At 36.0% G+C, this 26,551-nt stretch overlaps 2 protein-coding genes across 2 annotated transcripts; both read right to left on the reverse strand.

Moving 5' to 3' along the window:
• Nucleotides 1-276: 276 nt before the first annotated feature.
• LOC135684411 (BAG family molecular chaperone regulator 1) lies at nucleotides 277-12,898 on the reverse strand. The gene is made up of 7 exons (XM_089114971.1): nucleotides 12,807-12,898; nucleotides 7,734-7,850; nucleotides 6,598-6,680; nucleotides 5,760-5,873; nucleotides 5,365-5,472; nucleotides 4,187-4,249; nucleotides 277-2,982 (listed from the first exon to the last, which is right to left on the reverse strand). The coding sequence occupies exons 1-7, from the start codon at nucleotides 12,871-12,873 to the stop codon at nucleotides 2,914-2,916; spliced, it is 621 nt and encodes a 206-aa protein (XP_088971097.1). The 5' UTR covers nucleotides 12,874-12,898; the 3' UTR covers nucleotides 277-2,913.
• A 3,045-nt stretch (nucleotides 12,899-15,943) lies between these two features.
• LOC135684409 (uncharacterized) lies at nucleotides 15,944-24,954 on the reverse strand. Its single transcript, XM_065199961.2, has 5 exons — nucleotides 24,616-24,954; nucleotides 22,250-22,861; nucleotides 21,155-21,406; nucleotides 17,279-17,436; nucleotides 15,944-17,024 (listed from the first exon to the last, which is right to left on the reverse strand). The coding sequence occupies exons 1-5, from the start codon at nucleotides 24,836-24,838 to the stop codon at nucleotides 16,491-16,493; spliced, it is 1,779 nt and encodes a 592-aa protein (XP_065056033.2). The 5' UTR covers nucleotides 24,839-24,954; the 3' UTR covers nucleotides 15,944-16,490.
• Nucleotides 24,955-26,551: the final 1,597 nt, after the last annotated feature.

Here is a 26,551-nt window from a genome sequence, read left to right on the forward strand (position 1 = left end):
TATTTGGGGGGGGGGGGGGGTGTTACACTGTCCTGATCGCGTCAAAGCCCCTCCCTCATGAAATATCCAGACAGTTTCTGATTTGGTTGCGAATCAGTTTTTAGAAATATGTGTTTACAACTTACGAAACCAATTTTCATGAAAACCTTTCCATGACTTTTTTCTCAATTTTTTCTTGGAGTTTCTTTGACTTTTGAAATTATTTATTCGTTAAAAAAAATTACTTCGTCGGTACATGAGTAAATGTCGTGAAGGTTTTTTGCCAAGCTTGTAGCGACCGAAACAAAAAAACAGACTTACGCACAGCTGATAGAAATAATGCTTTAAGAAAAAATGGAAAAAGCTCTCAATAAATTGCTAACATCGCTTGATGGACAATGACTGCTTCTTCGGTATATGCAACAAAATTTAAAAGACAAAGAGTGTAAAAGATTTGTTGTGGTTAGAAAGTGCAAGGAGTCTCGTGATGCTAAGGGACGAACGTTTCACAATGGCCGATATGCATCTAAACAGGTTTGCGTCATTACGCAAAATTGCAAAAATGTTAACAGAAAATTGATATTTTAAAAAGCTGCCGGTAAATTTTGCAAGGAAAATATCAAAGAATTACAAATGTATCCTTGTACCAATCGACTACAGCAATTCTTGCCGCTGAAACGAATTTTTTTGGTTACATGACCTTGAGCTAAATGACATTTCTACTTTGCAAGAACGTTTAAGAACTGCTAAAATGTTACCAAATGCTATCCTTGTTCTTTAATCGATCGGTGACATCTATGCATGGGAAACTTTTTCTAAACTGAAAGAAAACACTTAACTTTCTTTTTATTTGAAACAATTTGTGTTTCAAGAACAAGTTTGTGAAAAATCATTATGTTTTATTGGCCCATCTTAGAATTATTTGATTGAAATTGATTGGAAGAAAGGTTTCTTATTTTAACAAAAAAGATAACAGATGACAAGTTCAGAAGCTTTGCAACATATTAACGTCTTGGTTCATTTTCAAAAGGTTACTTAAAAATTAATCACACTAAAATAAAGAGTCGTTATCGCCAGCCTGAATTTGCTTTTGCTAGGAAGGACAAGCCATCTTTGAACTGTCCGGATACTTTCGCGAGAGTAGTGTAGAGATACTTTTGTCATGTATATCACATTCAAACACCCGCAGCGACAGACATTTTCAACAGGACAGGCTAACCTCTTTAACAAGTTTTCTTTCTAGATGCTGATGGGAATAAAGCTCTTTCCCCTAGCTTTTACGTTGTTCATTTAGTTTGACTCAGAAAATAGATACTTTTGATTTGACTTCATGTGTATAGCCCATGGACAGGCATTTCCAAGTTGAGTCTATTGAGATATCTTTGAAATAAAAATAATGCAGCCTTTATTGAGCATTAACAGTTGAGATAATTAAAGTCTAAGAACAGTTTTCTGAAACCTAAAAACGAAGTGGTACTTATTAAGTCGACTCCATTTGTGTGTTAATTGAGGAACTTTACAAGTTTCTATATCTTGAAAACCCTTTCTAATCTTTCCCACCCCATCAAAAATGGCTGAAAGGAGTCATGGCCACCGATCCTGCCCTACAACTGTTGACGAGCGTACTTTATTGAAAAATGAAACGCCAGCTTTTGAATTGTAGTCGCATTAACGTAATGAAAACATTGTCATACTCTCTGGTCCTAATATAAACAAGCAACGAGACGAAGTGTTATACTGTGAGATAGCTAATTTAAATAAGGGGATGGGGGTATAAGGTATCTCACTTAAACAAATTATCTATAATTTCCTTTGTCATAAACTCCGATTAGAAAAATAAAGATCAAAATCTAACAGCAACATATTGATTTATAGGGGCAGATGATCTGTGATGCTCTATCTGATATCGCGAAAGGATTCTGTACAACAGAATGCAATAACGGACGTGAATAATACTTTTACAGAATAAGACTTGGAAATTATATTTATTATTCTTATTTTTGGCAATTGAACTTAAAATGTACAAGGAAAATATTAAAGTGTTAGATGACAGTATTAAAGATTTTATCTTAGACTAGATACAGCTTTTACATTTAATGAATACAAATTCTTTTCATTTTATAGGTCATCATAAGCTATTCTGACGTAATAAAAATCCAAAAATACGGAAATGGCATGCTAATTTTAGCCTTTACTTTTTTCGTTCAATAATTCTGTGATTACTTTTGGATCCTTTTAATCATTTTAGCTTTACTTGAGTTTAATTCTTTAGAGAAGAGACGATGCCATAGGCCTATTTTAAGTAGACAAAACATTTCTACCACTCAAACTTGCATTAAGATTCACATCATAAAATTCAACAAAACAGTAAAAAGTAAAAAATTATATGCTTATTTTTCTTCTGACACGAAGCTTACCCATAAGGAAAAAACGCTTCCATTGTGTGATATTTGATGAAAGAAAATCTATGTACGTCTATAGACTTAGTTTATGCACAGCATATGAAAAGCCTATACTAAATATAAGAAAAATATTAAGCTAAACCTTTAATAAATTGGAAGGGTAGAGATACTACGTAGGACTTTTTAAGCCTCCAAACTCAAAACTGTATTTTTAAAAGGTGAGTACTTAGCCTCGTGATTCTTCTAAGCAAAAACAGTCTTCAAGTTGATACTGAATTGCCAAACCTCAGAGCTATATTTTCCTCTTGAGGTCATTTGTATTTGTCTAAAATTGTCAGTTATTGTTTATTTGCATAAGCTAATCCTCGAGTAAATCTAATGCATAACTTGAGTAGATTGACTCGAGACTATTCAGAAGAATGTGCAAACACTCTTTTGGTCTGAATCCACACTGAGGTATTGATAGTGACTTCAAGGGAATCCAAAACAGCAAAAACACGCTTAAGAACAATGCTTGCATCCAGTGTGCTCTCTAAATGGAATGATCGACTCGATATTCTTTTAGCTTGCCTTCAAAAGTGTCCACTTCATCGTGTAATTTCTGAAAAGATATGAAAATTATATTAATGTGCACACATCTCCTCTGTCGCCGTTTCTAAAGAGAAATTCATCAGTTTGATCCAACTGAAATCCTACATGATCATCCGGAACAAAATACTAGATTCAACAAATGAACTGTACAAAGCATAGCACTGTTTCAGTGATGACACGAAACTTTCAAGATGTGCAGGTCTTGTGTTTTTACAGAGTATTACAATAAAGATGATTGTTTACAGGTCTGTAGCTTACTGATCGATGGCAAATAGACAGAGCTGTAAGTTGCCTGATAACCGAATTAAGTTTGAAACTTCCAATTGCAACTAAAAATCTTGAAGAAATGGCATGTAACTTGACGATATTTAACAGGACAATGAAATCAAAGTTGTACCGGTTACTGTTCAAAGAACGATAATATAGAGATAAACAGAGGAACCAAAGCCAACTTCGAGACTTATCAATAAGCTATCTATATGCAAATAAAGCTATTTATATGAGAATCAGCAGTAGCACGAAGAACATTGTACGGACAAATAACATGAAGTTTTCAGCTAATTTCAACATGAAGATTTTTATGAAGCTTAAATTAATGGAGTACACATTTTTTTATTCAAGAATCACAAAAATAGAGTTCAGCTGATGTTTCAGATTTTGGCTTCTTTTTATCAAATGACTCTTAGCTGCATTATAAAATTTCATCACTTCTTTATTTCGCAAACTTTGTTCGACAGTATACTTTCTTGCACACCTTATGCAAAATGTAGTTTAGTGCAAATACTTTACATTTATATTTTCTTGTTTGGCTAGCCCTGTTCAGCTTGTAAATGTTTCTTGAGAGCGCTTTAATTTCTAAATGAAAAGTAAGAAGGCGTGCCACAGTACTCCTTTTTAGTTTCGCTGCTTTTTCTTCTCTTAATTTACTTGTACATGGCCTACTAAAATAGGTCTTGAAAACAAGGTGGCATCTGTATGATACGGCTGTCAAAAGGCAAACAGCAGATAAATCTGTGAACAGAAGTAATGTTTAGCTAGTTACACGAAAACAACAGGGACATGGGTATAGAAAACAGGAAATCAAAAAGTATGGTAGCACGGAGAAAACAGTTCCATTCAAGAGATAACCAGTCATACATTTGATGATGACCAAAAATTGAAATCTGTATTGGCTTTGCAACACTAAAAGGCTGTTGAAAACGGAACCAACTTACCTGTACGATTTTTATTAAAGTTCGTCGTTTTGCTTTCGCTTCTTGGTGTGTAATGTCAATTTCCTATGAATTGAAAAAACCCTAGCATAATCAAATAAAAATTTGTTCGTTAAAGATTCTTTAGTAGCAAAATTAAAAATCTAGAGATACACAAATCAAACAACTTAGAACTTCTTTCAATAGTAGGCATGGAACAGTGCTATTGCAGTTTTATCGAAATATTTTAATGCTGGGCTTACAATTTTTGCCATGACTAAATAAGAGAGTCTTTTACGATAAACAAACGCACTTTTCATAAAATTCAAGTTGATTAACAGAGCTGCGGATTTCCATAAAATGAAATATTGATCTGAGTTCTGTGCATAATTTCTGAATGTCAATAGTTTCTAAACTCACTGAGTTTTCTAATAACATGTGACATATTTGTAACAAAGATGGTTAATTTTGAGGATCATCGACGGCCTTCAGCAACAAACACCGCTAAAGAAATTCAATTTCACCTTAGTCTACTTGCAGCGTTATCAACTTCTATTTAGTTTATACGGTCAAAATGTGATAAACCATAACAGGCACAGTATTTTATAAATGTACATAAATGAATTTGGGAAGATCAGTTTTATTTACTTTACATATTGAGATACGGTCTGGTTATAGGAATGACACTGAATGGAAATGCAAGCCACCAAAAAGGTAATTCGAAATGTGGTTAAAACTAGAGAACATTATAGGAAGAAATTATAAAATGGCTTCCAGAACAGTGTTTTAAATTACGTTTCCAATCAACATTTCACTCAGATCAATTATTTTGAAAGTAGATGACATGACTTGGAAAACGTCGGCATTCCCAAAAAAACCAATTGTCGCCAAAGCTGTTTCGGTAGGCCATCTCGAAATAACTGTATGGGTTCGCTATGACTATTTCAGTTAATTTCATGGTATATTTTAGGGAAATATTTTTGCCAAAACCGGAAATTTGAGTGGGCCGCCTGGCCTAAGAAACATTGTGCCAGTGGCTGAGTAAACCACAACACTGCAAAGTATAATGGGTTTGTCCTAAACAGTCACGGACGCATTCATGCCTATGGCTTACCCAGTTCTCGAACCAAAATCTTTAGGAATAAAACTTATATGTATCGACCATAAACTACCTTGAAAATTGCAAATAAATGCAAAATTACCATTGAATCTAGTTTTTCAATGCATTTCATAAAACCTTCGTCCTGACGTTTCAGTGACTTTTCAATGTCATCCAGTGACTGATGTGTCATGTTTTCATTCAGATATCCCTTGGAGACAAAAAAATACCAAATCAATAACTTTTCCTTAAATAGTTTTTTTAAAGTCCAAATGCTTATAAGGTACTGCTTATAAGGTCCTTATGATGCCAAATTTTTGATGAAGGCTGTCAAAAAGGCCAATAATATTTTTTAACAAAAAATTGATACAAGCCAACTATTGTAGGTCCATATATCATAGGCAATGGCAATCAGGTATATCAAAGACAAAAAGTAACTTCAACTCTCAATGAAAATAAATTCTAAATAGCTAATAAGTCAACTAACATTGAACACACCTGCTTCAAAGACAAAAAAAAATTTTCTGTCTCTCTGAACTTTCCTTCTGCAATTTTAAAATCATTTTCTACTTTGGATATCGAACAAATCAATCTTTCTTCAACTGGATCATTCTGTAAAAAATGTATTTTTCTTTGACTCAGACAGCAAGTTGTACCAACAAATGTATCAAAGAATTCAGATCAAGCTTGTGATTCAGATCAAGCTTGTGATTCAGACAAAGGCTTGGGTCTTTGCTTACCGTGATTGAAATGTTATATCTGAATGATCATGAAGATAAACTTCACTTGATGGTTTAATGGGAATCTCAACCCAAAAAGAAGATTCAAGTAATTTGGTATATTGAGATCAACAGGTGAGGTGGTTGTCCTGAATTGCCACTATGAGTCACTGCAAAGTGACAAATGGAATGTAACAAATGTTAGCATTTAAAATCATTCGCATGATGATCTAATCATTTTTGAAAAAGAAAAACAATTGAGTATATAAACCAAAATAAATGCAATTTTCCTTAAATGTAAAGGAAAAAACCAAACTGCAAAATTCAAGACTACGAGTCATTTTAAAAAGTGACCTGAAAAATTCTTTTTCAGTACACAGAGAGCATCCAATTACTACCTGGCCTTGCATATTTTCTCTTTCACAAATTTGGAGAGCCATACGGCCGTACAGCTATACACCTGGAGGCCATACAGGTGCTCTAAAGATTTTCACACCATCAGCACCCTGTCAATTTATACAATTAACGATTGGACAAACAACAAATTTGTGGAAACAATAAAAAATTAAAATCTTCAGGGCTAGTTTGCTATTATGTAACTAATATTTCACACAAACCTTTTTACCTATCAACATTATCTTTGCCCCATTCTTTATGTTACTTTCACTCAAGGATTCCTCCGTTTTCGTTAGTGATTTCCCTAAATACAGGAAGTCAAAATGCAAAATTAATTTTAAGAGTTCTCAGATGATCCTTAGAAACTATTCACAAATACAGTAAAACCCGCATAAATCTGTACAGTATTTAAAAATTGTCCCTGATCCGTTTCTTAAGAGGGATAATAATATGTTAGGTGACGCTATTTCAATGAGGGACTTAAAAAAGTTCTGACTTATGCATATATGGAAAATCTACGAGTTCACAACGCTATGACTCAAGCTGGACAAAAGCTGCAATGAATATAAGGGCGGCCTATATCATCGAGATTTGAAAATCTTCTGTAGCTTAAACAAGGTCCGCTTTTAATCAATGAAATTCAGGATTTCATTCTAAAAGTATTTTCCTCTGCTCTAATGAAGTTTCACGATTAAAATAATAGACAAACAGCCTCTAACCGCCATGAAACTTTGGCTGGCTTGCCCTACCTGTGAGATTTGAACTACAATCCCAGACAAAAATGTTGAGACAAAAAGTAATTTTTGTAATTTTCTACTTTGCCTTGCCCCTGTAAATTCGAATCCCCCACTCTCCCCCCGAAGCAATGTTGGAATTGTAGTTCTATCATTTCTCCTTCAATATCATGTATTCAAAAATGAATTGGGGGAGGAGGGGAGTTATTTTTCAAAAGAAAGTGAAAATATAAGCTTTTTGAAAAGTCTCAACCATGTTTGTCCGGGATTGTAGCTAGAGAACAACGGAATTCCATCATGGCATCGGGAAATCTGATTTTGTCTATTCCACTTACGAAATCCAACTTACGCAAAGTAAATTTATAGCATTGTTACCAAATGGAATTGAACCATGCATTTCCTTTCAGTTTATGAAATATATGATTAATACGAGTTTTACTACCGTTCTTACTAGTCGAGAATTCCCTGAATTTTGCAATAATTCTCATACAGTTTGAAATTTAGAAACTTCATTGCCACAAAGTTAAGTGTGCATTTGAGTCTATGTACAAATAGGATAAAAGGAAACAGCTGAGATAAACTGATCAACTTTATGATTTTCCCAAAATTTTTAGAATGCATACCTTTATAAATTAAGCGTTGTCTTGAAGAAGGCACTTTGGTTATTTCATAAATAACATCAGACAGATCAGCAATAGTGCATTCCAAGCTTGGTAGCTCGATCTTGTATTTCATAGTGCCTTGTGAAAGAAATAAACAGTCTTGCTTACCATCATAATCATTATTTTCGTTTTACATCTGTTTCCATACTGGCATTGGTTCGATGGAGTTTTCCTTATGGATTTGAGAAAATGAGCAGTTTCTGCACCAAATTCATTTAGAATGGCTGTCAACTAAAATAACATGCAGACTACAACTGAAGTTTCAGAAAATTATGAGGTAAGACTGCATAAAATATTTCTTAGTTGGAGAATCTTAACTAAAATTTGTCTGCAAAAACAATAGCCATAAGTGTTCCACAGATGTAAAGGACAGGTCAGCCAGGTTATTTATCATGAAGGTCAGAACTAGTGGCCATGGGCCTAAGAGTTCAGGCTTACAACCACTTGTGCAAGGAGTGGAAGAGATAGAGATGCACAGATCATTGAGGGGACAAAGAGAGAAAGAACCAGTTCACATGAGTAGCACTTCCAGTTGTACTTGTGATGAAGTCCCCCCCCCCAGTGAAAATAAAAGTTACTACTTAGCCAAAAATGAAATTCTATTGCAAAATAAAGGTCAGCAATAATCATGAAGAGTAAACCTTACACAGAATTTGTTTGTGGAATGATAATTTTGATGAGTTAGTTCTTCAAAGCTTGAAAGTGTTTGAAAATCACTTTATTTCATTTGTCATTGAGCACCTCAGGACTTATTTGATGTACCAGCAATTTGGAAACATCGATAGGCTGCTAACCTAAAACACAATGACCATTGCCACTAGTTTGGACCTTCATCTCATTAACCTCATTGACTTGTATTTTACACTTGCAAAAAGGGTTCAAATTCTCACAGCTATGCTTTAGATTGACACCAATATGTCCCAGCCACAGTCTCTTGCACTGGCGTGTGATCCAACATGTCAATCATGTCATGTCATAGACTATTGGCCATGCGCCTATAGTCATGAATTTATGATAAAATCATTGCTTACAGGTAAAACCTAAGAAATTTTTTGAAATTACCTTGCATACTTGTTAAAATATTTGCATTGTGGCAGATAAAATTGTACATGATATGTAACAGGTTATCAATTTAGAAAAAAAGCCTTGCACTTGCTCAGACATTGGAAAGACATGAAAACAGCTATAATTCAGCCTGAAAGCACACCATTGCTTTCACACTGGGCACTTCACACCACAGAATTCTCCAATGCACACCAAGCAGAGAATAAAAATATCTTGGGCTATTTCAAGCCAGGGTGCATTTAATGTAGCAAAGCCCAAAGATCTTCAGAGTGGAGTTATGTTATTTGGTGTCGCCTTGTCATGAGTTTGGCATCTGTCAGGATGTGATGTACACATAAATTTTAGAGAAATGGGGCAGTGGCACAGAAAAAAGCTATTTTTTATTTTTAATACTGATTTATAATACATCACAGGTTTTGAAAAAAATTACAATCGTTGGAAACCCACAATGCGTACAGCTGGGTTTCATAAGTTGCTAAACAAAATTAAAATAAGGGTCTGCTAAATGCTTTTGTTCATTTTTATTGCATATGAGCTTTGATGTACAGTTGGCCCCAACGTATCTTCAGCATGAGGTTTACATGGAGTGCATGCACATTGGACTGTAAATGACACGGCTGTTACACCTATTGTTTTGTGGAAATAAGAACAGCCAATATTGTGCCATTTAACAAGTAGTAACACACTTCTTTCTGAAAACTATATAATTTTCAAAATCAATTCTAAACTGGCTAATCGCAAAACCCAGAGTTTTTTTAAGCACCGGCCAAGCAAACTGAACATTTCACTGAGCAACGCTCAACATGCCTGCTCAGTGAAAAGTTCACTTTGTTTGACCACTTGCTCAGCTTTGCTCAGCCCTGCTCAGTCTTTCCCAGTCCTGCTCAGAGAAGTTTTTGACGGCAATAAAAAATTTTGTTAACAAATTTTGTACAAGTACGAACGAAAAAGAACTAGGCCACTTCAGTAGAACAGAACATAACAGGATTGAGTTAACAACAACAACATTTAGCTACCACGCTACAGTTGTACGATATAAAATGATTACGTAAGGCTACTATGCAGCTGTTAATAACTATAGAGTGATCATCATAAAGGCTGGTTTCCACTTGATTTGCTCTGGTTGCGCGATTTGGTGAAATCGAATCAGCGAATCGGGGAACGCGACCAGGCGCCCAATAGTTCAACTGAGTTGAACTAGGCAGCGAATGGTTGCGAATTCGCAGCAAATGAGGAAGTTCAATTTGCGCATGCTTCAATGTGCATTTGCTCAGTTGGGCAACCAAAGAGAATCAAGTGGAAACCAGCCTTAACAAATACTAATAATGAGTTCTTAACATGCTCAACACAAGCATGCCTAACTCGCACAGTGAATTCAAGTTTTGCACCAAAAATACTTTGACAGTATTTGTTGACATTGTGCTCACTAAAACCTTTAATTGCATCATGAAAGCTCAACATTTTGACAATATTAATAAGGCCTTCTGGTGTGCAATAGTTTTGTGGGAATTTTTCACTTCTCATTGTGGAGGTACTCACATTAATCATTCCTTGTTCAATGAATTGTTAGATGCAATTTTCTGTTCAGTTCATTCGACCAGGGCTTTATAGTGTAGCTGAACTCTTACATAAATTTTATTTCTAATTTGTTCTTTGATTAGCTTGTATTCTGTTTTTAGGATGAATTTTTAAACAAACAATCTTTTAGTGACTTTTTAGATCATTTCACTTCATTTCTACATCAATCAAATCCTATACATTAACAATAGGTTTATTAATTATAGTTAGAAGTTTCTAGAAAGAATGTTTTCGGATGAAAGCTTATGTTTCTTAACAGCATGAGCTACACATTAAATGATTTTTGAGCAATTACAGATTGAGATTTTGCCTCCCCTTATGCACTTGCCCATATGATGAACTTTTTTATTTGGTCAGAAAACTGATAGAATAATGGCCATAAACAATAGGAATTCAGACTTGTCTCCCAAACGACAAGGTAGACTTCTGTTAAATAATTTTGTGAGACGTCAATTCAAGGAACAGTATAGGGATTGTCAGTATATGGTTGAGCCCCAGTATAGAGATTGTCAATCAAGATTATGTTCTTAAGTGCCGCCAAAGCGGTTTGGGTGCATTACTGTCGCGATGATACATAGAAGTTATTTCAAGACACGGCGGCTTCTCGGCCAGTACACATTCAGCCATATATTTTCAGCAAGTGGCCATATTTTTGCTCTGTTGAAGCCCTATTTACCGGAGCAAAATATTAGCAATTAACTTTTATGTGTGTTTGTTGTTGTTCATTCTCGTCACGTTGAGGTGTTACTTATTTACTAGAGTCACGTCACCCCTTATGGAATGATTTCAGCTTTTTCTCAGCTTTTTGGTACTTCCTAATAAAATAAAAGTACTGCAAGCACATTTTTTGCTGTATAATCTACATGCTTGTGTAAAAACAGTCTTATCGGCTTTTCTCTCTTTCTGCACGAGCAACATTACTACAGGCTACTTTTCTTCGTGAAAAATTTAGGCCATTGCCCCTTATGGAACAACTCAAATTTAGGCATGCAGCAAAGCGCACAATGAAGACGAACCGGGAATTATTATCTGCCTTCTTTCCTTCTACCTTTATCATTTGTCAGTATCAAATCAGACATTCGTTGAGCCATATGTTTTCAAATTCAGAGTAAAGAAAAAAAGCTATCGCCCAGTTTGGTTTTCTTACTTGGACTAGACTTTATCACGTGTCACACGTTCAGCCACTCGTGAATTGTAGAGAATCACAACAGGAAGCTCGCCGTTCCATCGAAGAAGCCACTAGGCCAATGAAAGTGCTCCTGATAAAAAATCCCGGAGAATGAAAATTGTGCAAGCTATTGTTTGGGTTTCAACGAATATTCGTATTTGGGAGATGAAGAAACACGTTGTGGGGGTTGGTTTTGTTTTAGCTAAAAAACCGATCGAGGGAATGACCAAGAAAGTTTAGGTGCAGGAAAAAAAGAAGGGTTGAATGTCTAATGACAACTTTTCGTTTACATTCCGCTTACTTTTAAAATATTCTCCTAGCTTTTAAGAACAAAATGAAACAACAATAATTAGCAAAGAGTTCAGGTAATGTCGTCAGCAAAATAATTTTGTGCCTTTTTTGAAGATAAACAAACCTAAACTCCTTCATATTTATTTTTATCATTGCACAGTCAGAATTCATGAAAAAATCGAATCGTTCCACAAGGGGCGACATGACTCTACATGTTTTAAAACCTGTACATGAAGGACTTCGCGTAGCTTGCCTCTAACAATAACAAAACTATGCCAGCTTTATTCCTTCAACTTACATCAAAAGAAAATGCGGACCTCTGCATGTATTCCTATAAATTTTGCCCTTTCTATGATCAATTATACCTTTACATTTTATACAAAATATAAGCTTAGTGGTTTACGTTACGTTTTATTTTGTTGATACCTAATTTGTTGCGGCTATCGAGCCGAGTAACGTGGGAGCCTGTAGCAAGGATATAGGGCTCGCTCGTTCAGATGGCAACTACGGGTCAAATTCTTTCTAAGGCCGCGTATTGAAAAGATCTTGACTGAAACTGTTTCCCTGGCCATTTGAAATCAGTGCAATTGCGTTTTAATTTGCTTTTTTTTAACTTTTTGTAGGGTTCCTAGTGTTAAATGTTGCCTTGTTTTATATGACGAGCATTGACTGGGAATTTTTATGAACTAGAAGTTGGAAGAAAGAAGGTTTTGCTATGATCTCAAGGTTGCAAATCAATCTCTGTGATTACGTGCAGCCGTCTGAAAATCAAATCGACATTACGACATTGCATTTTACGTTACTTGGTTATTCAAAAATTTTCTTCCCAAATAACACAACTGTGGTTTAATAGCTTGACATCAGATCAAGATATTTTTTCCTTTAAATATTCAACTTTTAAATTTTGAATAAAATGAAGACATTTAACTCACCATGTACTAAAGTACCTTCGAAGCCTTTACTTTTGGTAGAATTTTTGGCTCCCATTTCGTCGGCCATGTTGTATCAAACAGCCTCGTATTCGTTCAGAATAGGGGTTTCCAATGATATAGAAGCGCCGGTCGCTTATATATCATTGGGGGTTTCCAATGGGGGTTTCAGGTTTCAATAAATTTTGATTAAATTTAATTTCATTACATGTAAAATCCACGCAGAGCTGGAAAAACTGAAAAAGCTCTTTCTGGACAGCGGCTATCCAGAAGATGTCATTTCTTCATTTCATACTACAGGGCCGCTGGAGCCGGGGGGGGGGGGGGGGCGGTCGGGGGCACAACCCCCCTGATTCGAAAAGTGTAAAAGTGCCCTTTTTTGAAAAATGTATTGTGTGTACTATTTTCGCAACAATATATTTTGCCTTCAGATGCTAAGTACAACAACCTAAGGCTGCGTTTAAACGATGCCGGATAACTTTTGATCCGAATAAAAAGTTATACGGATAGATCGCGTTTACACGGCGCCGTACAACTTTCGATACAGATAGACATTCCGTCTACACGAGTACGAATACAGCAGATTTTTCAAAACGAATAGCTTCAGTTCAGGACAAAGATTGATGAAACTCTCCTTGCACATTCGCAATCCATTCTTCTGGCACAATATCATTGATAAAATTATCCCATCATGTTTTTTGTCCAGACCTTTGCCGAAGTTTACGCACACTTTTCTTTCTAAATGCTTTTTTTAAGAATTCTTCTGATGCGCTGGATCCTTGGAGTGCTCTAATCAGGAACAGAAAATAATATGCCGCCGAGTGATGTGAGCTCTGTTATGAATAGCGAATCTTGTCATTAAGATTTTAGCCTAATTGTTTCAAAATCACCCCCTCGCTATGAAACCGTAACAAAACTTATCCGGATAGACCGTTTACATGATGCCGGATAACTTTGAGATCGTCTAGCTCAGGCACCGCGGAGCAGGGGGGCTGTGGGTGCTTTAGCCCCCCAACTTTTTGCGAAAAATGCAAAATATTAAGTAATAAACTACCAGTAAAGCCTCTTTTTATAGGGTTTTAGCCCCCACTTTTTTGATCCCCCCCCCCACTTTTCCCAACGCTCCAAGGTGCCTGTAGCTAGAAGGATTAAAAGTTGTACAGCTAACCCAACCATTTTTTGTACGGATAGTCCAGTTCTCGTGTAAACGGAAAGCCTATCCGTATAACTTTCTTTCCGGATCAAATGTTATCTGGCATCATGTCAATGCAACCCAAATCTTGGCATTGCTGGAGAAAGCGCAAAGTTCTATGCAGGCACGTAAATACTGGGGTGTGGGGGTGTGGAAACCCCCCAATCTTTCACCCAGTCAGAAAATGTTAGGACAGTCGGAAAATTTAAAGCTGTTAGAAGATAGCTAAGTTAATTGGAAAAATTTGAATCTTTCGTTAAAACTAGAGTTTTGACTGAAATGACCTCGTAAGCTTTAGTTCAAAGAGAAGCATAACAAAATTGTTAGTTCGTAATAAAAAAAAGTTGTTTGGTAAAAGACAGCCCTAAAAAGAATAAGAGTTCTACAGGTGTGCCATAAAACAGGTTTTAGAAGATTCGACCGCTGACAGTTCTAATGCCTCCATTTACAATTCCAACAATTGAAGTAGTGCATTGTCTCTCCCGTCTTTGTCCTGGAAGCTTACTGTCAGATCCAGCATAACTCTTTGCAGAGCTTGAAACGTACATCTCGTCAGTAGATCTTCAGCCTGCTTTGAATAGCCTTGCAAATGCAGCAGAGGAATGCTCTAAGAAGCGCAGTACATTTCCCACGACTTATAGAGCTTACAAGTTAGCTCTTACTGCCCCTCTACCAGTGGCAAAGAATGAAAGAACATTTAGTCGCTTGAAAATTGTCAAGAACTTCCTCCGTTCGAAATCGACCGGTGAAAGACTAAACGACCTCATGATTCTTACTTGCGAGAAAGACATTTTACAAACATACAAAATTGGAATTTTGTATTTCGGAAATTTTGAGCCCTTTACCCCCCCCCCAAATATCTGCCAATTTACGTCCCTGCTTCTGTGATCCTCACATAAAGATAAAATGGATTCTCAATTTCTAACAATGATAAAGAAGCGCCGAAGGCGCGGCGGGGCAAATTTATTTACTTTCACCATTTTGAATAGTGGCAAAATGGAACTTGCTCCATACTCAGCCTTATAAATTTGGTAAAAGTGAGCAAGGTTGGTATATTGGCCACTTTTTGGCCAAAATTGACAAATCTGCCTGAATTTGCAGCTGCTTGGCCAAAAAGGACTTGTCTTGCCAAAACTAAAAATCTGGCTAAGTTTTGGCCAATTATCGAAATTCTTAACTTATAATTTTTTTGTTCTTTAAAACGTTATCTTCAACCCCATGAAACAATTGTTGATGACATTATGCTTCGAAAACACCTTGCCATGAAAATTTTACAACCTTCTCCGCATTCTCTTGCTTTGGTTTTGGCATAGTGTTTTTGGCAAGCAATAATCTTTCATGAAGGAAAAGTGCCTTCGAAGAAATTAAATCTCGGCTCCCTCTCAGACTAGAAATGTCTTCTCATCTTGAACAGATTTCGCCCAGCGATTGTTGTCAGCCTTACCATACTCTGGCTGAGCAGTCTGGGAATGATCTATAGCCATCCGTCTATGGTTCAATAACAATCTGTCTATTGTTCAATATCCTCCGTCTATTGTTCTATAACAATCTGTCTATTGTTCAATTGTATTGATATCAGTTTGGCCAAATTTGGCCGAATTCTGATTGGAATTCTGAATTTGGAAGTTGATTTGGATGAATAGTTTGGGGATGATCTACCAGCCTTTAAAGTGAGGATTGATTTCGTTCACTTCTCTTTCGAATATCGATGTGAAATTTGGTGAGTGGCCTTATACTGCACTTAAATTTATGAATTGATGCTAATATTGGAAATATAAGCCGTCATTCGCAAATTCCAAGCATTTACAGTCGCGGTGCTTGCTGCGGTGTTTTCTGTCTCAACGAAATTCCAGAAAATGATGATTTATCTGTTTTAAAATGGATCTAGCGACAATGTTTAGCCATGACAAAGATTACCAATTCTGCCTTATCAAGAAGAAAGAAAATTAATCCATATAAAATTTCATTTCTACAAATTCAATTTGACAACTCATGCCATATTAGGTTCTAAATGACAGGCAGAAAAATTCAAAACTTATATATTTAAATGGTCTCTATCATTAGATAATAAATTCAAAAAGTATTTCTAATCATCATTGAAGATAAAAATTGCAAGCACATACTTTTTCAACTCATGAAAACACGACAGGCAACTGCCATATTCCCCCCGTAACTGCGTAAACTAAGAGAGCCATAATTTTTAAAATTCTCTTTAAAAACCCCAAAAAACTGTTATGCGTTGTTGATTCATATCTCCTCTAACTACCTGAATCAGAAAAGGCACTGAAATAGTTGTCACGAGAAAATCAGTCCTTAAAACAAGCAATTTTCCATACTGAACCCTATTGCAGCTCGCTTTCGCCACAATTTAAAATGACGGAAGCAAACAAGTTTGCCTCACTTGACAGTACACTCCTATGTTAACCCTACTATCTCAAGTGTCAAGACATCTAGCAACTTCGTCAGTTATATGTAATTACTATTTATTTACTGAATTACTGAATCAGAATGAAGGTTGTTCTTGGCACGGCCTTGACGCCATTGTCCGGTAAGCAAAATGCAAAGTTTCCACTAGATACTGGCCCCTGTTCGCCATCACATCCGATCTTTGTTTCTTGCAAACCAATGCCCAGTGCTGAGTCAGGTGTGTTACATTCATTTTCATTATTACCAATAATTCCAATTCTTGCCAACATATGACCAAGATTATTCTTCACATTGATCCCTTCTCGATTACAATGATGTTGCAATGATGAACTCGTTACCAGACTCTTCCATCTGCCTCTCCCGATATTTGTTGGAATAAAACTTTCGGACTGAAAAATTTTCCGCAAAGAGTCGCCTGCGACCGGAATGCGCTGCCATTGTACTTTATTTCCATTCTTCACTCCGATGCAAATTTTTTTAAACTTAAGTGAATTAAATGCTGGAAACTTTGCCTCTATCACATCAGATGGCGAACTGACCAATCCATTGGTTTGATAAACATTATCCGTTGTCCAGTACGCTGCAGAAGCTTGGAATGTACTCTGTAATGGCATGATGAGAAAATTAAAACCTGGCTAGCTAGGAAATTAGAATTGCGGGGCTGTTCATTCCCCAGGAAATGATTTTCTGCGAGAACTGCAATTCCAACGTAAATTCTATCAACTAAGCGGTACATAATTGATTATTCAAAAATCAAATGAAAAGTTTAGCGATTAGAAGATGTTAACGCCGCATCATGAATTTTTTTCAATTTTGAAATAAGCGCCCGGGTTATTATACGGCAGTTCATACTGACCTTTGATCCATCAGCTTTCATCACCAGTGTCCATCCACCGCCTCCACAATTATCAAGCTGATTCATGTAACAGTAATGGTTTCCTGATTTGAGCCTGTAAACACCACTGCCAGAGTTTGGAACATTTGCAAATAACTCTTGGCAGCTATCTTTCATACCTAGTGGATGACATAGTGGTTGGATGGTTAAAAGAATGTTGGTGTTTAAGAAGCAGCTAGCAACATTGAAGTTGGGAATGATTGATAAAAGATCGCTATTTGTCGATATCACACGTTTTACTTTAGCAAAGAAAGATCAAAACTTTGCTCCTATTTTGCTCTTCAGAAAAAAATTGTTGGAAATGCGATATACTGACACAATGCAAGTTTGATGAGTGTTCCTCAAATTTTACGTAAAAGTTACCCTTGTCTTGTCTGCTCAAAAAGTCACATGGATAAAAAGATGAAAAATCGGTGAAAGTCATGCCTCATTATCATTCTTAGAGAATTTCTGATCTTCACCAACCTGATTTATTGTTTTGAAATCAGACTAAAAATGTATTTTGTATTTTGAGAAGAACAATTGCAATTCGTTCCTGTCAGTTTGTCTCACTATTATCTTTGTTACGTACAACTGGTAAAGCAAGGCGAATCAACTTGAGGAAAGGGAATCTTTTTTATCCAAATCATATGCAAATCAAAAATATTCGTGCAGACTTTGATTAAACGGATCAACAAACAACTGAATATTCGTAAAATGTTCCCTCTCAAAATAGAATTCAAATTCTGATGATCCTGTCTTTGCGCAGTGTACATTGTTTAAGCATTGTAAAATTTCACTGCATATAACGAAAGTTTCAAGTTCATATATTTTCTTGCATAAACGGTCCTTTTATGATAAAATTCTGTAATATATACTGATAGATAACACGTATTCTTCCCCCCCCCCTGATTTTGTATTCAGTCTAAGTTCGATGAGAAAATGTTGGGGGAGGGCAAATCTTTTGACACCGTACTTTTTATGATGTAACAAAGTGTTACGTCTTTAAAGAAGACATAGTTACATTTAAATCAATGAGCGATGTGCGGTCAGTATCTTAAAACAGGCGTTAATATACAAGTACCATTTCAGTAAATGATATAGAAACTATTTTCGTTGAAGTTAATTTCAAAAAACAAAAATGGATAATTATTGGAATCTATCACCCTCCAAACCAAAATGGCATCTATTTTCTTGATGAATTAGGTACGTTATTGGATTTCTATTCACGAAGCTATGAAAGAATTCTAATACTTGGGGACTTTAATATGGAACCTGGTTCTTCTAACATAGAAAATTTCATGGGAAACTATGATCTATATAATCTGATGAAAGAGCCAACATGCTACAAAAGTAACCCGCCTAAATGCTATGACTTGATCTTAACAAACAAGAAATACAGCTATAAAATACAGGTACATATGAGACAGGTTTGTCTGACCACCATAAGCTAACCTATACTGTACTAAAAACTGAATTCGTTAAATTTGAACCAACTTCTATTTCATACAGATGCTATAAAACTTTTTCTACCGATCAATTTAACGAGGATCTTCAATTTAATTTAGCTAAAATACCTAAAGAAAATGTATCGTACGATGTTTTCAATCAAACTCTGATTTCAATTCTCGATAAACATGCCCCTCCGAAGAAAAAATTAGTAAGAGCAAACAATGCACCTTTCATGAATAAAGATATAAGAAAATTGATAATGCTGAGATCTAAGGCAAAAAGAGTGCCCAACAAAAATAAAACAGTTTCTAATAGGGAGAGGTACAAAAAAGTCAGAAATAGATGTGTTAAATTAATTAGACGCACTAAAAGAAGATATTTCGAAAATTTAGATGTTAAATTCGTCAACGATAATAAAAATTCTGGAAAACTATCCAGCCTTTATTAAATGATAAAAATGCAAAAGCAAATAAAATCATACTGATAGAGAACGACGAAATCCTGTCTGACAACAAAATAGTTGCACAGACGTTGAACAATCACTTCGTAAATATTACTGAAAGCCTCAATATAGCCCGACCTTTATCTGATAATGTGCAACAGACGTCTGACGAAAGGACAGCCTCGTCACTATTAGATCAATTGAAATGCTTTGAAAACCACCGTAGTATTTTAAAAATCAAGGAAACGTTTGATCAATTTCCCAAGTTTAACTTTGAAAATGTAACTTCCAAGGAGGTAAGAGAGATAATTTACAACCTAAAGGAAGACAAATCAACAGGAGCCGATAACATCCCCCAAAAGTTCTTAGAATGGTAATAGACGTTGTCTCTGGACCACTAGCTGAAATATTCAATCGATCTATTTCTGATAAAACGTTTCCCTTTCTTATGAAAATGGCTAATGTGTGCCCTATTTTCAAAAAAGGAGATTCAACTAGTAAAGAGAATTATAGACCAATAAGTGTGCTCCCCTCAGCTTCAAAGGTATTTGAGAGAATAATATTCAATCAAATCTACAATTACATCATTGTTAAACTGTTCCCTTTGCTTTGTGGATTCAGAAAAGGTTATAGCACACAACATGCTTTATTACGACTTATTGAAGGTCTGAAAAAGTGCCTGGATAAAAAAGATGTGGCTGGTGCAGTGCTCATGGATTTATCAAAAGCATTTGATTGTTTACCCCATATACTTCTACTAGCCAAATTGAAATCTTATGGCTTCAGCGACAACGCAATGGAATTTATGTATAGTTATCTAGATAAAAGGGTACAACGAGTAAAAATAAACTCAGATTTTAGTGATTGGATGGAAACAAAGCAAGGAGTTCCTCAAGGATCAATCTTAGGCCCGTTGCTTTTCAATATTTACATAAATGATATTTTTCTGCATCTGAACAAAAGCAACTTATGTAACTATGCAGACGATAATACAATTTGGCTGTCAAGTACTGATATGAATGAACTAACTGACGACTTAGAATCGGAAGCCGCTATTCTTAATAAATGGTTTTATGAAAATTTTTTGGTGCTCAATGGCGATAAAAGCAAGCTTATAACATTTAAAGCCAATCGATCCAATTTAGAGGAATCTAAAATTCAAATAAATGGTTCTACTATAATAGAAAGTAAGAATGTTAAACTTTTGGGAGTAACACTGGACCATCAACTTAGATTAGAAGAACATATTAAAGTTTTTTGTAAAGAAGCTGGGAAAAAGGTAAACGCTCCAGCCAGGATTGCTTCGTATATGGACAAATCTAAGCAAATTCTTTTAATGAAAACGTTCATATTATCATATTTTAATTATTGTCCTCTTATTTGGATGTTTTGCAGTAGGAAAAGTAATAATCGAATCAACCGGATTCATGAAAGAGCAATGAGAATAGCTCATGATGATTATGAATCAACTTTTGAACAACTTTTAATAAAGAATAAAACAATAACTTCTCATAAGAAAAATTTATAATATCTTGCGATAGAAATTTACAAAACATTTAACGGATTGAATCCACTTTTTATGGATGAAATATTTTCCATAAATGAATGCCCATATTACTTAAGAAACTCCCAATTCAAAACAGCGGAGCCACATTACAAAATATATAGATTTAATACCGTATCATACAGATGTAGCCAAATATGGAACTCAATTCCAAATGAGAAAAAGTACTCCACTACTTTATTAATATTCAAGAAAAAAATCTCAGAATTTACATCGTTTAATTGTACTTGTAATCTTTGCAAAGAATATGTTAACAACATCGGTTATATTTGATTTCTATTATATTTAGCGCTGGTAATTTAAAGAAAAAGTACCAATCTAAGTAACATGCGTAATAACAATAGCAACTGACGTCACCAATGGCATCAACAACAAAAGGACTGATATTTGTGCTACATACCTACAACAAAAAGTACTACAGCAATTTTTGATGTGCCAGCTTCATTTTTTGCAGTGCATTCATATGTTCCAATATCTGATGCTGTCACATTTTTCAACATCAGGGTCTCACTTGGAGGCAACAGGCTTCCTTCTCCTTGCCGTCGCCAAATAATGGTTGGTTTTGGAACTCCAAGAGCTAAACACGTCACTTCAACATTTTTGCCTTCGTATGCTACGATTCCTCTGCTCTTAACAGAGACATTCGGTGGAACTACAGCGCAAAGTAATTAGAAAAGTAAAAAGTAAGAATGCAAAATAAATCTCAAAAACTGATGGCTTTAAATAAATTTTCTTTCTCTCTCTCTCTCTCTCTCTCTCTCTCTCTCTCTCTCTCTCTCTCTCTCTCTCTCTCTCTCTCTCTCTCTCTCTCTCTCTCTCTCTCTCTCTCTCTCTCTCTCTCTCTCCCTCTATCTCTCTCGCTCTAATGACCTTCTGTAATTTTATACCTATGAGCTTTGAAACATATTTGGGAATTTGAACACAAACGTTTAAAATTGCCTATAAAAATTTAACAGTTTAAGTACCAAAAGTTGCTTTAATGTTGCTTAATTTGTATGAAAATCTAGTGTAAAGAATTGCAAAGTGGTTAAGACGCCTTAGAAATCACATTGTATTGCTGTGATAAATAATTTATTAAATCATTGAAAAACACTTTTTTAGTTGTTAATGCTAGGGAAAAGCTTAAGAGCCTATTGCTAAGCCATGAAAAGGGAATGTGAGGAGGGATTAGGAAAAGAGAGAGGGAAGATCAAGCTTGTTTATTTTAGTTTTGAATAAAGACAGGTTGTACGAGTATTTAACGACAACATTTAACGACAAACCCGGAGAAGTTTAAATCAGATTACCCCAACCCCGAGTTAAGTTTGCGCCGGGATCATTGATTTAACCCAGTTTTTCCTAGCTCTTTGCCTGCCTTAGACATTTGCTATCTATATTCCCCTTGGCTAACATATCTTCATATTCAAGCATCCTCTACCACCACCTTCATCTGTCTATTGCTAATATTAGTAATATCAGTGTCCAGAACAGCTAAACGTATTGTTGAAATACTTACCGTGGACCTTTAAGTTAGCAGAGAAGGATGAATTTCCCAATATGTTTACAGCTATACATGTGACTTCACCCTTGTCATCCACTGTGATCATCCTCATCTTTAAAACTTTTCCATTGTCTGTGAGATGCTTTCTCTCGTCATTCGATACCAGAACGTTATTGTGGTACCATTTGATTTCTGGCTGGGGATACCCTCTTGCTTTACATTTGAAAGTTGCACTTGAACCTCTTACCACAGTTACATCTCTAGGGTGTTCAGATATGCGTGGCTTTTCAACAGAAAGGCCTGGTGGACCTCTTGGTCCTGCTTCCCCTCGCTCTCCCTTTTCTCCTTGGTTCCCCTGAGGACCTTTACCTCCTGGCTCTCCACGTGTACCTTTAGCCCCTTTGGGACCAGCCTTTCCTCTTGGGCCCCTCTTGCCTTCCCTACAAAGCACTGTTTTTGGGCATGCGCTACTAGCTTTTTTCTTGCCATCACGAAGGAGATCTATTGACAATTGAAGACGATACAGGAGCAAATTCAAATCTTGTTCAGTAGATGGGAAAGAGGTCGTGCCATCTTCTTTCAAAATGCCCCGAATCTGCCTGACATGTTTTTTCTTGTTGAGGCCACCTTGAAAAGAGTAAAGTTATGAACACTGCAATTCTTTAATAAAGTTTAAAGTTCGGCTACAGCCCTTGCTATGAGACAAATCTTCACTTCTTTTAGGAGCTGGAGATAGTTCAATTTTATGATACTACTTTGTCTTCTCTAATCAAACTGCTGATCGAATGAAATTTTATCAGAGTAAATTTCACGAGAGATGTTGTGGAATTTGATGTCTCTAGTGGTTCTTATTTTAGCTTATTCGTATTATTCTCATTAGGATGTCAATTGTCATGCTTCAAATTGGCACTTAAGTCCTGTTGCGCTTCTTTGATGCCATTGGGAATAATAGAGAAGAAGGAGTTCTGTAGTTTGGGCTTCTGCACGAAAGTGTGGGCCCCTTGACTCAGATGGGTGTATCTAATTGTTTTGGGTCGGGATTATCGTGTTTATTTGTATGCTGTTCCCACGCTGTTCCATTCTCCCGTTCCCCCTCCCCTTTTGATATCAGGTGTAGCATGTCCGGATAGCTTTAAGAAGGAGCTTTCATTTGCTGCATAACAAATTCTATTTTGTTGATATCAGCAAATTGACTGATGACGTTATCAAACCAAAATAGGCATCAAACCACCGGAGTTCACAATTTCTTCCGGATTGCCCCTAGGAATGCATTCTGAAAGTGGGAGGTGGAAGCTGGGGGCTATAGCCCCCCAACTTTTTCGCAAAAAGCTTTTTTTAAAAAATTAAAGGAAAGAAAGGAAAGAAATTGAAGAAAAAAAAGTGTGATAAATCCTGTTATTGTTTAATTTCCAATAAACAATAGGTCTATGGGGCCTTATAAAGTCACGAATCCATTTTTAAGACTAGAATTAATAAAACGCACTAAAAGCATGCCTTAAAAATGGTAAAATGTTTTAAATTATTGTAAGAAAATCACTGCAAGAAATATTCTAAAATGTTTTTAAGCTTATCTAAAGGATCGGTCGCAAAAATTTTCTGCTCGCTATGCTCGCAGGGAAACCCCTTCTTTCGGATGTACCTAGGCCTAGGGCCTCCAACAAGTTATCGCTGGCCCCTTCCAATGTACCGATAGCAGTAATTTCATTCACAGGAAATAAAACAAATCGCACGTAAAGCAGAATGACTCGCACAATTAGGAAAAAGGTCGCGCTTATGAGTCACACAGTGGAAAATAATTATTAACGAAGCTCCTTTGCAAAGAAGCTCGTTTGCAAAGAAGCTCGTTTGCAAAGAAACTCGTTTGCAAAGAAGCTCGTTTGCAAAGAAGCTCGTTTGTAATAGTTTACTTTTGTGTTTCCTTACGAAAACCGTTATTGCAGTTGCTGCTTTTTCCGTAAACCTTTAGGGAAATTGGACAAAGGGCACTCTTTTACCTAAGGAGGCACGGATTTGAATTCTTCCAAATAAATCTCAAAATCATTACCGCAAAGTCTGCTTAGTTTTTATGGCATGTGCTCCAGACCTCTATTTTCAAGTTAGGGGCCTGGAACACAAGCAAAATATTGAAGGAGTATCATACTCTCTTTCTATACAAGAATATAGCCCACAAGAATATTAAGGCTCAAAATCGCTGAAATTAAAGAAATGATTTAAAAATAGTGCAAGGATCAAGCTTTATCAAGAATTAATTATTTTATTACTTGAGTTTTTTTCTCGATCTCCGCTTGACTTTCTATTAACGCGCTCTAAATTTCCTGGTTCTGATACCCTGGTGCCCTGTATATAAAAAAATTATTTAAGTTATGCGAAATTTCCTTTACCTTCGATGTAGCCATTTGAAAAGCCCTTCATCTGGTGTTTAATCACTTGTATGTCTTTGTTTAAAGTATCCATTTCGCCCCTGAGAGTATCACATTCATTCCATTGCGATTTCATAGTCAAGAAAACAGCCAGCAGTATGGATATGTTTACCACCATCAATACAAAAAGAAAGGGGAGACATTTTCGCCACACTGTGTTATTCTCTTTCAAATTCTTCTCCATTTTGCTCAATCTTTTCCAACAGAATACAGAGTTTACTCCGAGCCTGCTCAAATCATCCTCAAATTCTGCTCAAATTGGTTTCGAACCTGTACCAAATGGCTCTAATTCAACTTGCGGCTTGTTTGGTTCCGCTTGTACAAAATCTTCCGGTTCCTGTTCCAGACAAGAGTATTGACAATCTGACATTCAAGCTATTGTTTGCTTTCTCGACAGATTCTTGTAGTAGGGAGTCCAGGCTTTCATAATCTACCAGGTGACTTTTTTGAAAATGCTTGGATGTCACAGGACTGATGACGTCATTTAGCGGTAAAAGTCAGACAAAATCATCGCTAGCTCTTTACTGGAGTGTTATTTCTGACGCAAGTTACATACTTCGACTCATCTTGTTGCAAGCTTTCAATTGATGTATATTTAGGCATGATTTGCTGGCATCAGAATTTTCATTATGACGTCATCAAAAATTTTGCACCGGCTTTTAGTTTGAGCATTTCAGACCCCAATTCTGAAGCCTTTAGTTGTTCATCGTTTCTGGAGAACAACTGAAGTGTCAATTTTGATTAATTATACGCAGGTGATCATCATCATCATTATCATCATCATTACATTTACATTTAATAACCCTTTGGGTCATACAAATGTCTGCCCAGTCAACTAAAACATTAAAATTTTAAAATTTACTAAGGTGATTTCGACATAGGTTGTAAAAGGTATCCGAATTTGCTTGCATTACAATACTTTCTGGCAGGCTATTCCATACAGAAACGATCGAATAAAAAAATGAAAACCTAACAGCATCAACCCTTCCGAATTTAGGCATGATCTTCAATAAGTTAGAGTTTCTTGTCATTGAACAAGTTGCAGGGGAAAAGAAAACGTTTGGGTCCGAAGCAACATGATTTGTAAAAATTTTATGAACATATTTCAGTTGGAATAGAAATCTACGAGATTCAAGTGAGTCCCATTTCAGTTGTTGCAATAAATCTGTCACGCTAGATCGCTGACGGTACTCTCCCATAACAAAACGAGCTCCGTTTCTTTTGACCTTTTCGATTCGTTGTTTCAGTTCATTAGTATGCGGTGACCACACTTCGCATGCGTATTCAAGGTGAGGGCGCACCAGCGTGAAATAAAGTTTTTCACGCACCTGGCGTGGACTTCTAAAAATGTTTCTCCGAATCAAACCAAGAGATCTATTCGCTTTACCTACTATTTGATCAACAGTCTTATTCCAGCGTAAATCTTTGCTGATATAAATGCCTAAATATTTATAAGATTCAATTTTTTCATTAGGTACCTCAGAGATTTAGTATTCACTTTGAATGGTTCTCCTTTTTAGCGTAATTGTCATAGAATAGCATTTGCTTACGTTAAATTTCATATTCCAACGATGGCTCCATGCACAAAGCTTGTTTAAATCGTTTTGCATTGTTTCCGCGTCATCTAGTGTTTCGATCCTTCTATAAAGAGCACAGTGTATGTTGTAACTCGAAATAAGTTAGTTGGTTGGAGTGGAGCGGAAAGGTGAAATAAAATACTGATGAATTTGATACAAAATAGTTACACATAATGGTGATTTTTCTCTGAGTCTCCATCTTACCCTTCGTCTATCATTAAATATTAAGATAGGGGCACCGCTAGAAATAGTGGTCCCAATACCAAACTGATTCGGCTTTTGTCGTTTTTTCTCGGAAAGGTGCAGCTTTAAAGCCTTAT

This window comes from Rhopilema esculentum, chromosome 21 (assembly GCF_057945365.1).
Source record: "Rhopilema esculentum isolate cy_ngs chromosome 21, ASM5794536v1, whole genome shotgun sequence".
Lineage (NCBI taxonomy): Eukaryota > Metazoa > Cnidaria > Scyphozoa > Rhizostomeae > Rhizostomatidae > Rhopilema > Rhopilema esculentum.

What these genes read in the sequence shown, in the direction of transcription:
- LOC135684409 (XM_065199961.2), bottom strand. Translation starts at nt 24,838, where the DNA reads ATGGAGAAGAATTTGAAAGAGAATAACACAGTGTGGCGAAAATGTCTC. An exon ending in TGTAGTACTTTTTGTTGTAG is followed by an intron (nt 17,437 to 21,154) that starts GTATGTAGCACA and finishes GTCATCCACTAG; the next exon opens with GTATGAAAGATAGCTGCCAA. An exon ending in TGAAAGCTGATGGATCAAAG is followed by an intron (nt 17,025 to 17,278) that starts GTCAGTATGAAC and finishes ATGCCATTACAG; the next exon opens with AGTACATTCCAAGCTTCTGC.
- LOC135684411 (XM_089114971.1), bottom strand. Translation starts at nt 12,873, where the DNA reads ATGGCCGACGAAATGGGAGCCAAAAATTCTACCAAAAGTAAAGGCTTC. An exon ending in TAATGTTGATAGGTAAAAAG is followed by an intron (nt 5,874 to 6,597) that starts GTTTGTGTGAAA and finishes CATTTTTTACAG; the next exon opens with AATGATCCAGTTGAAGAAAG. An exon ending in TTTTTTTGTCTTTGAAGCAG is followed by an intron (nt 5,473 to 5,759) that starts GTGTGTTCAATG and finishes TTTGTCTCCAAG; the next exon opens with GGATATCTGAATGAAAACAT.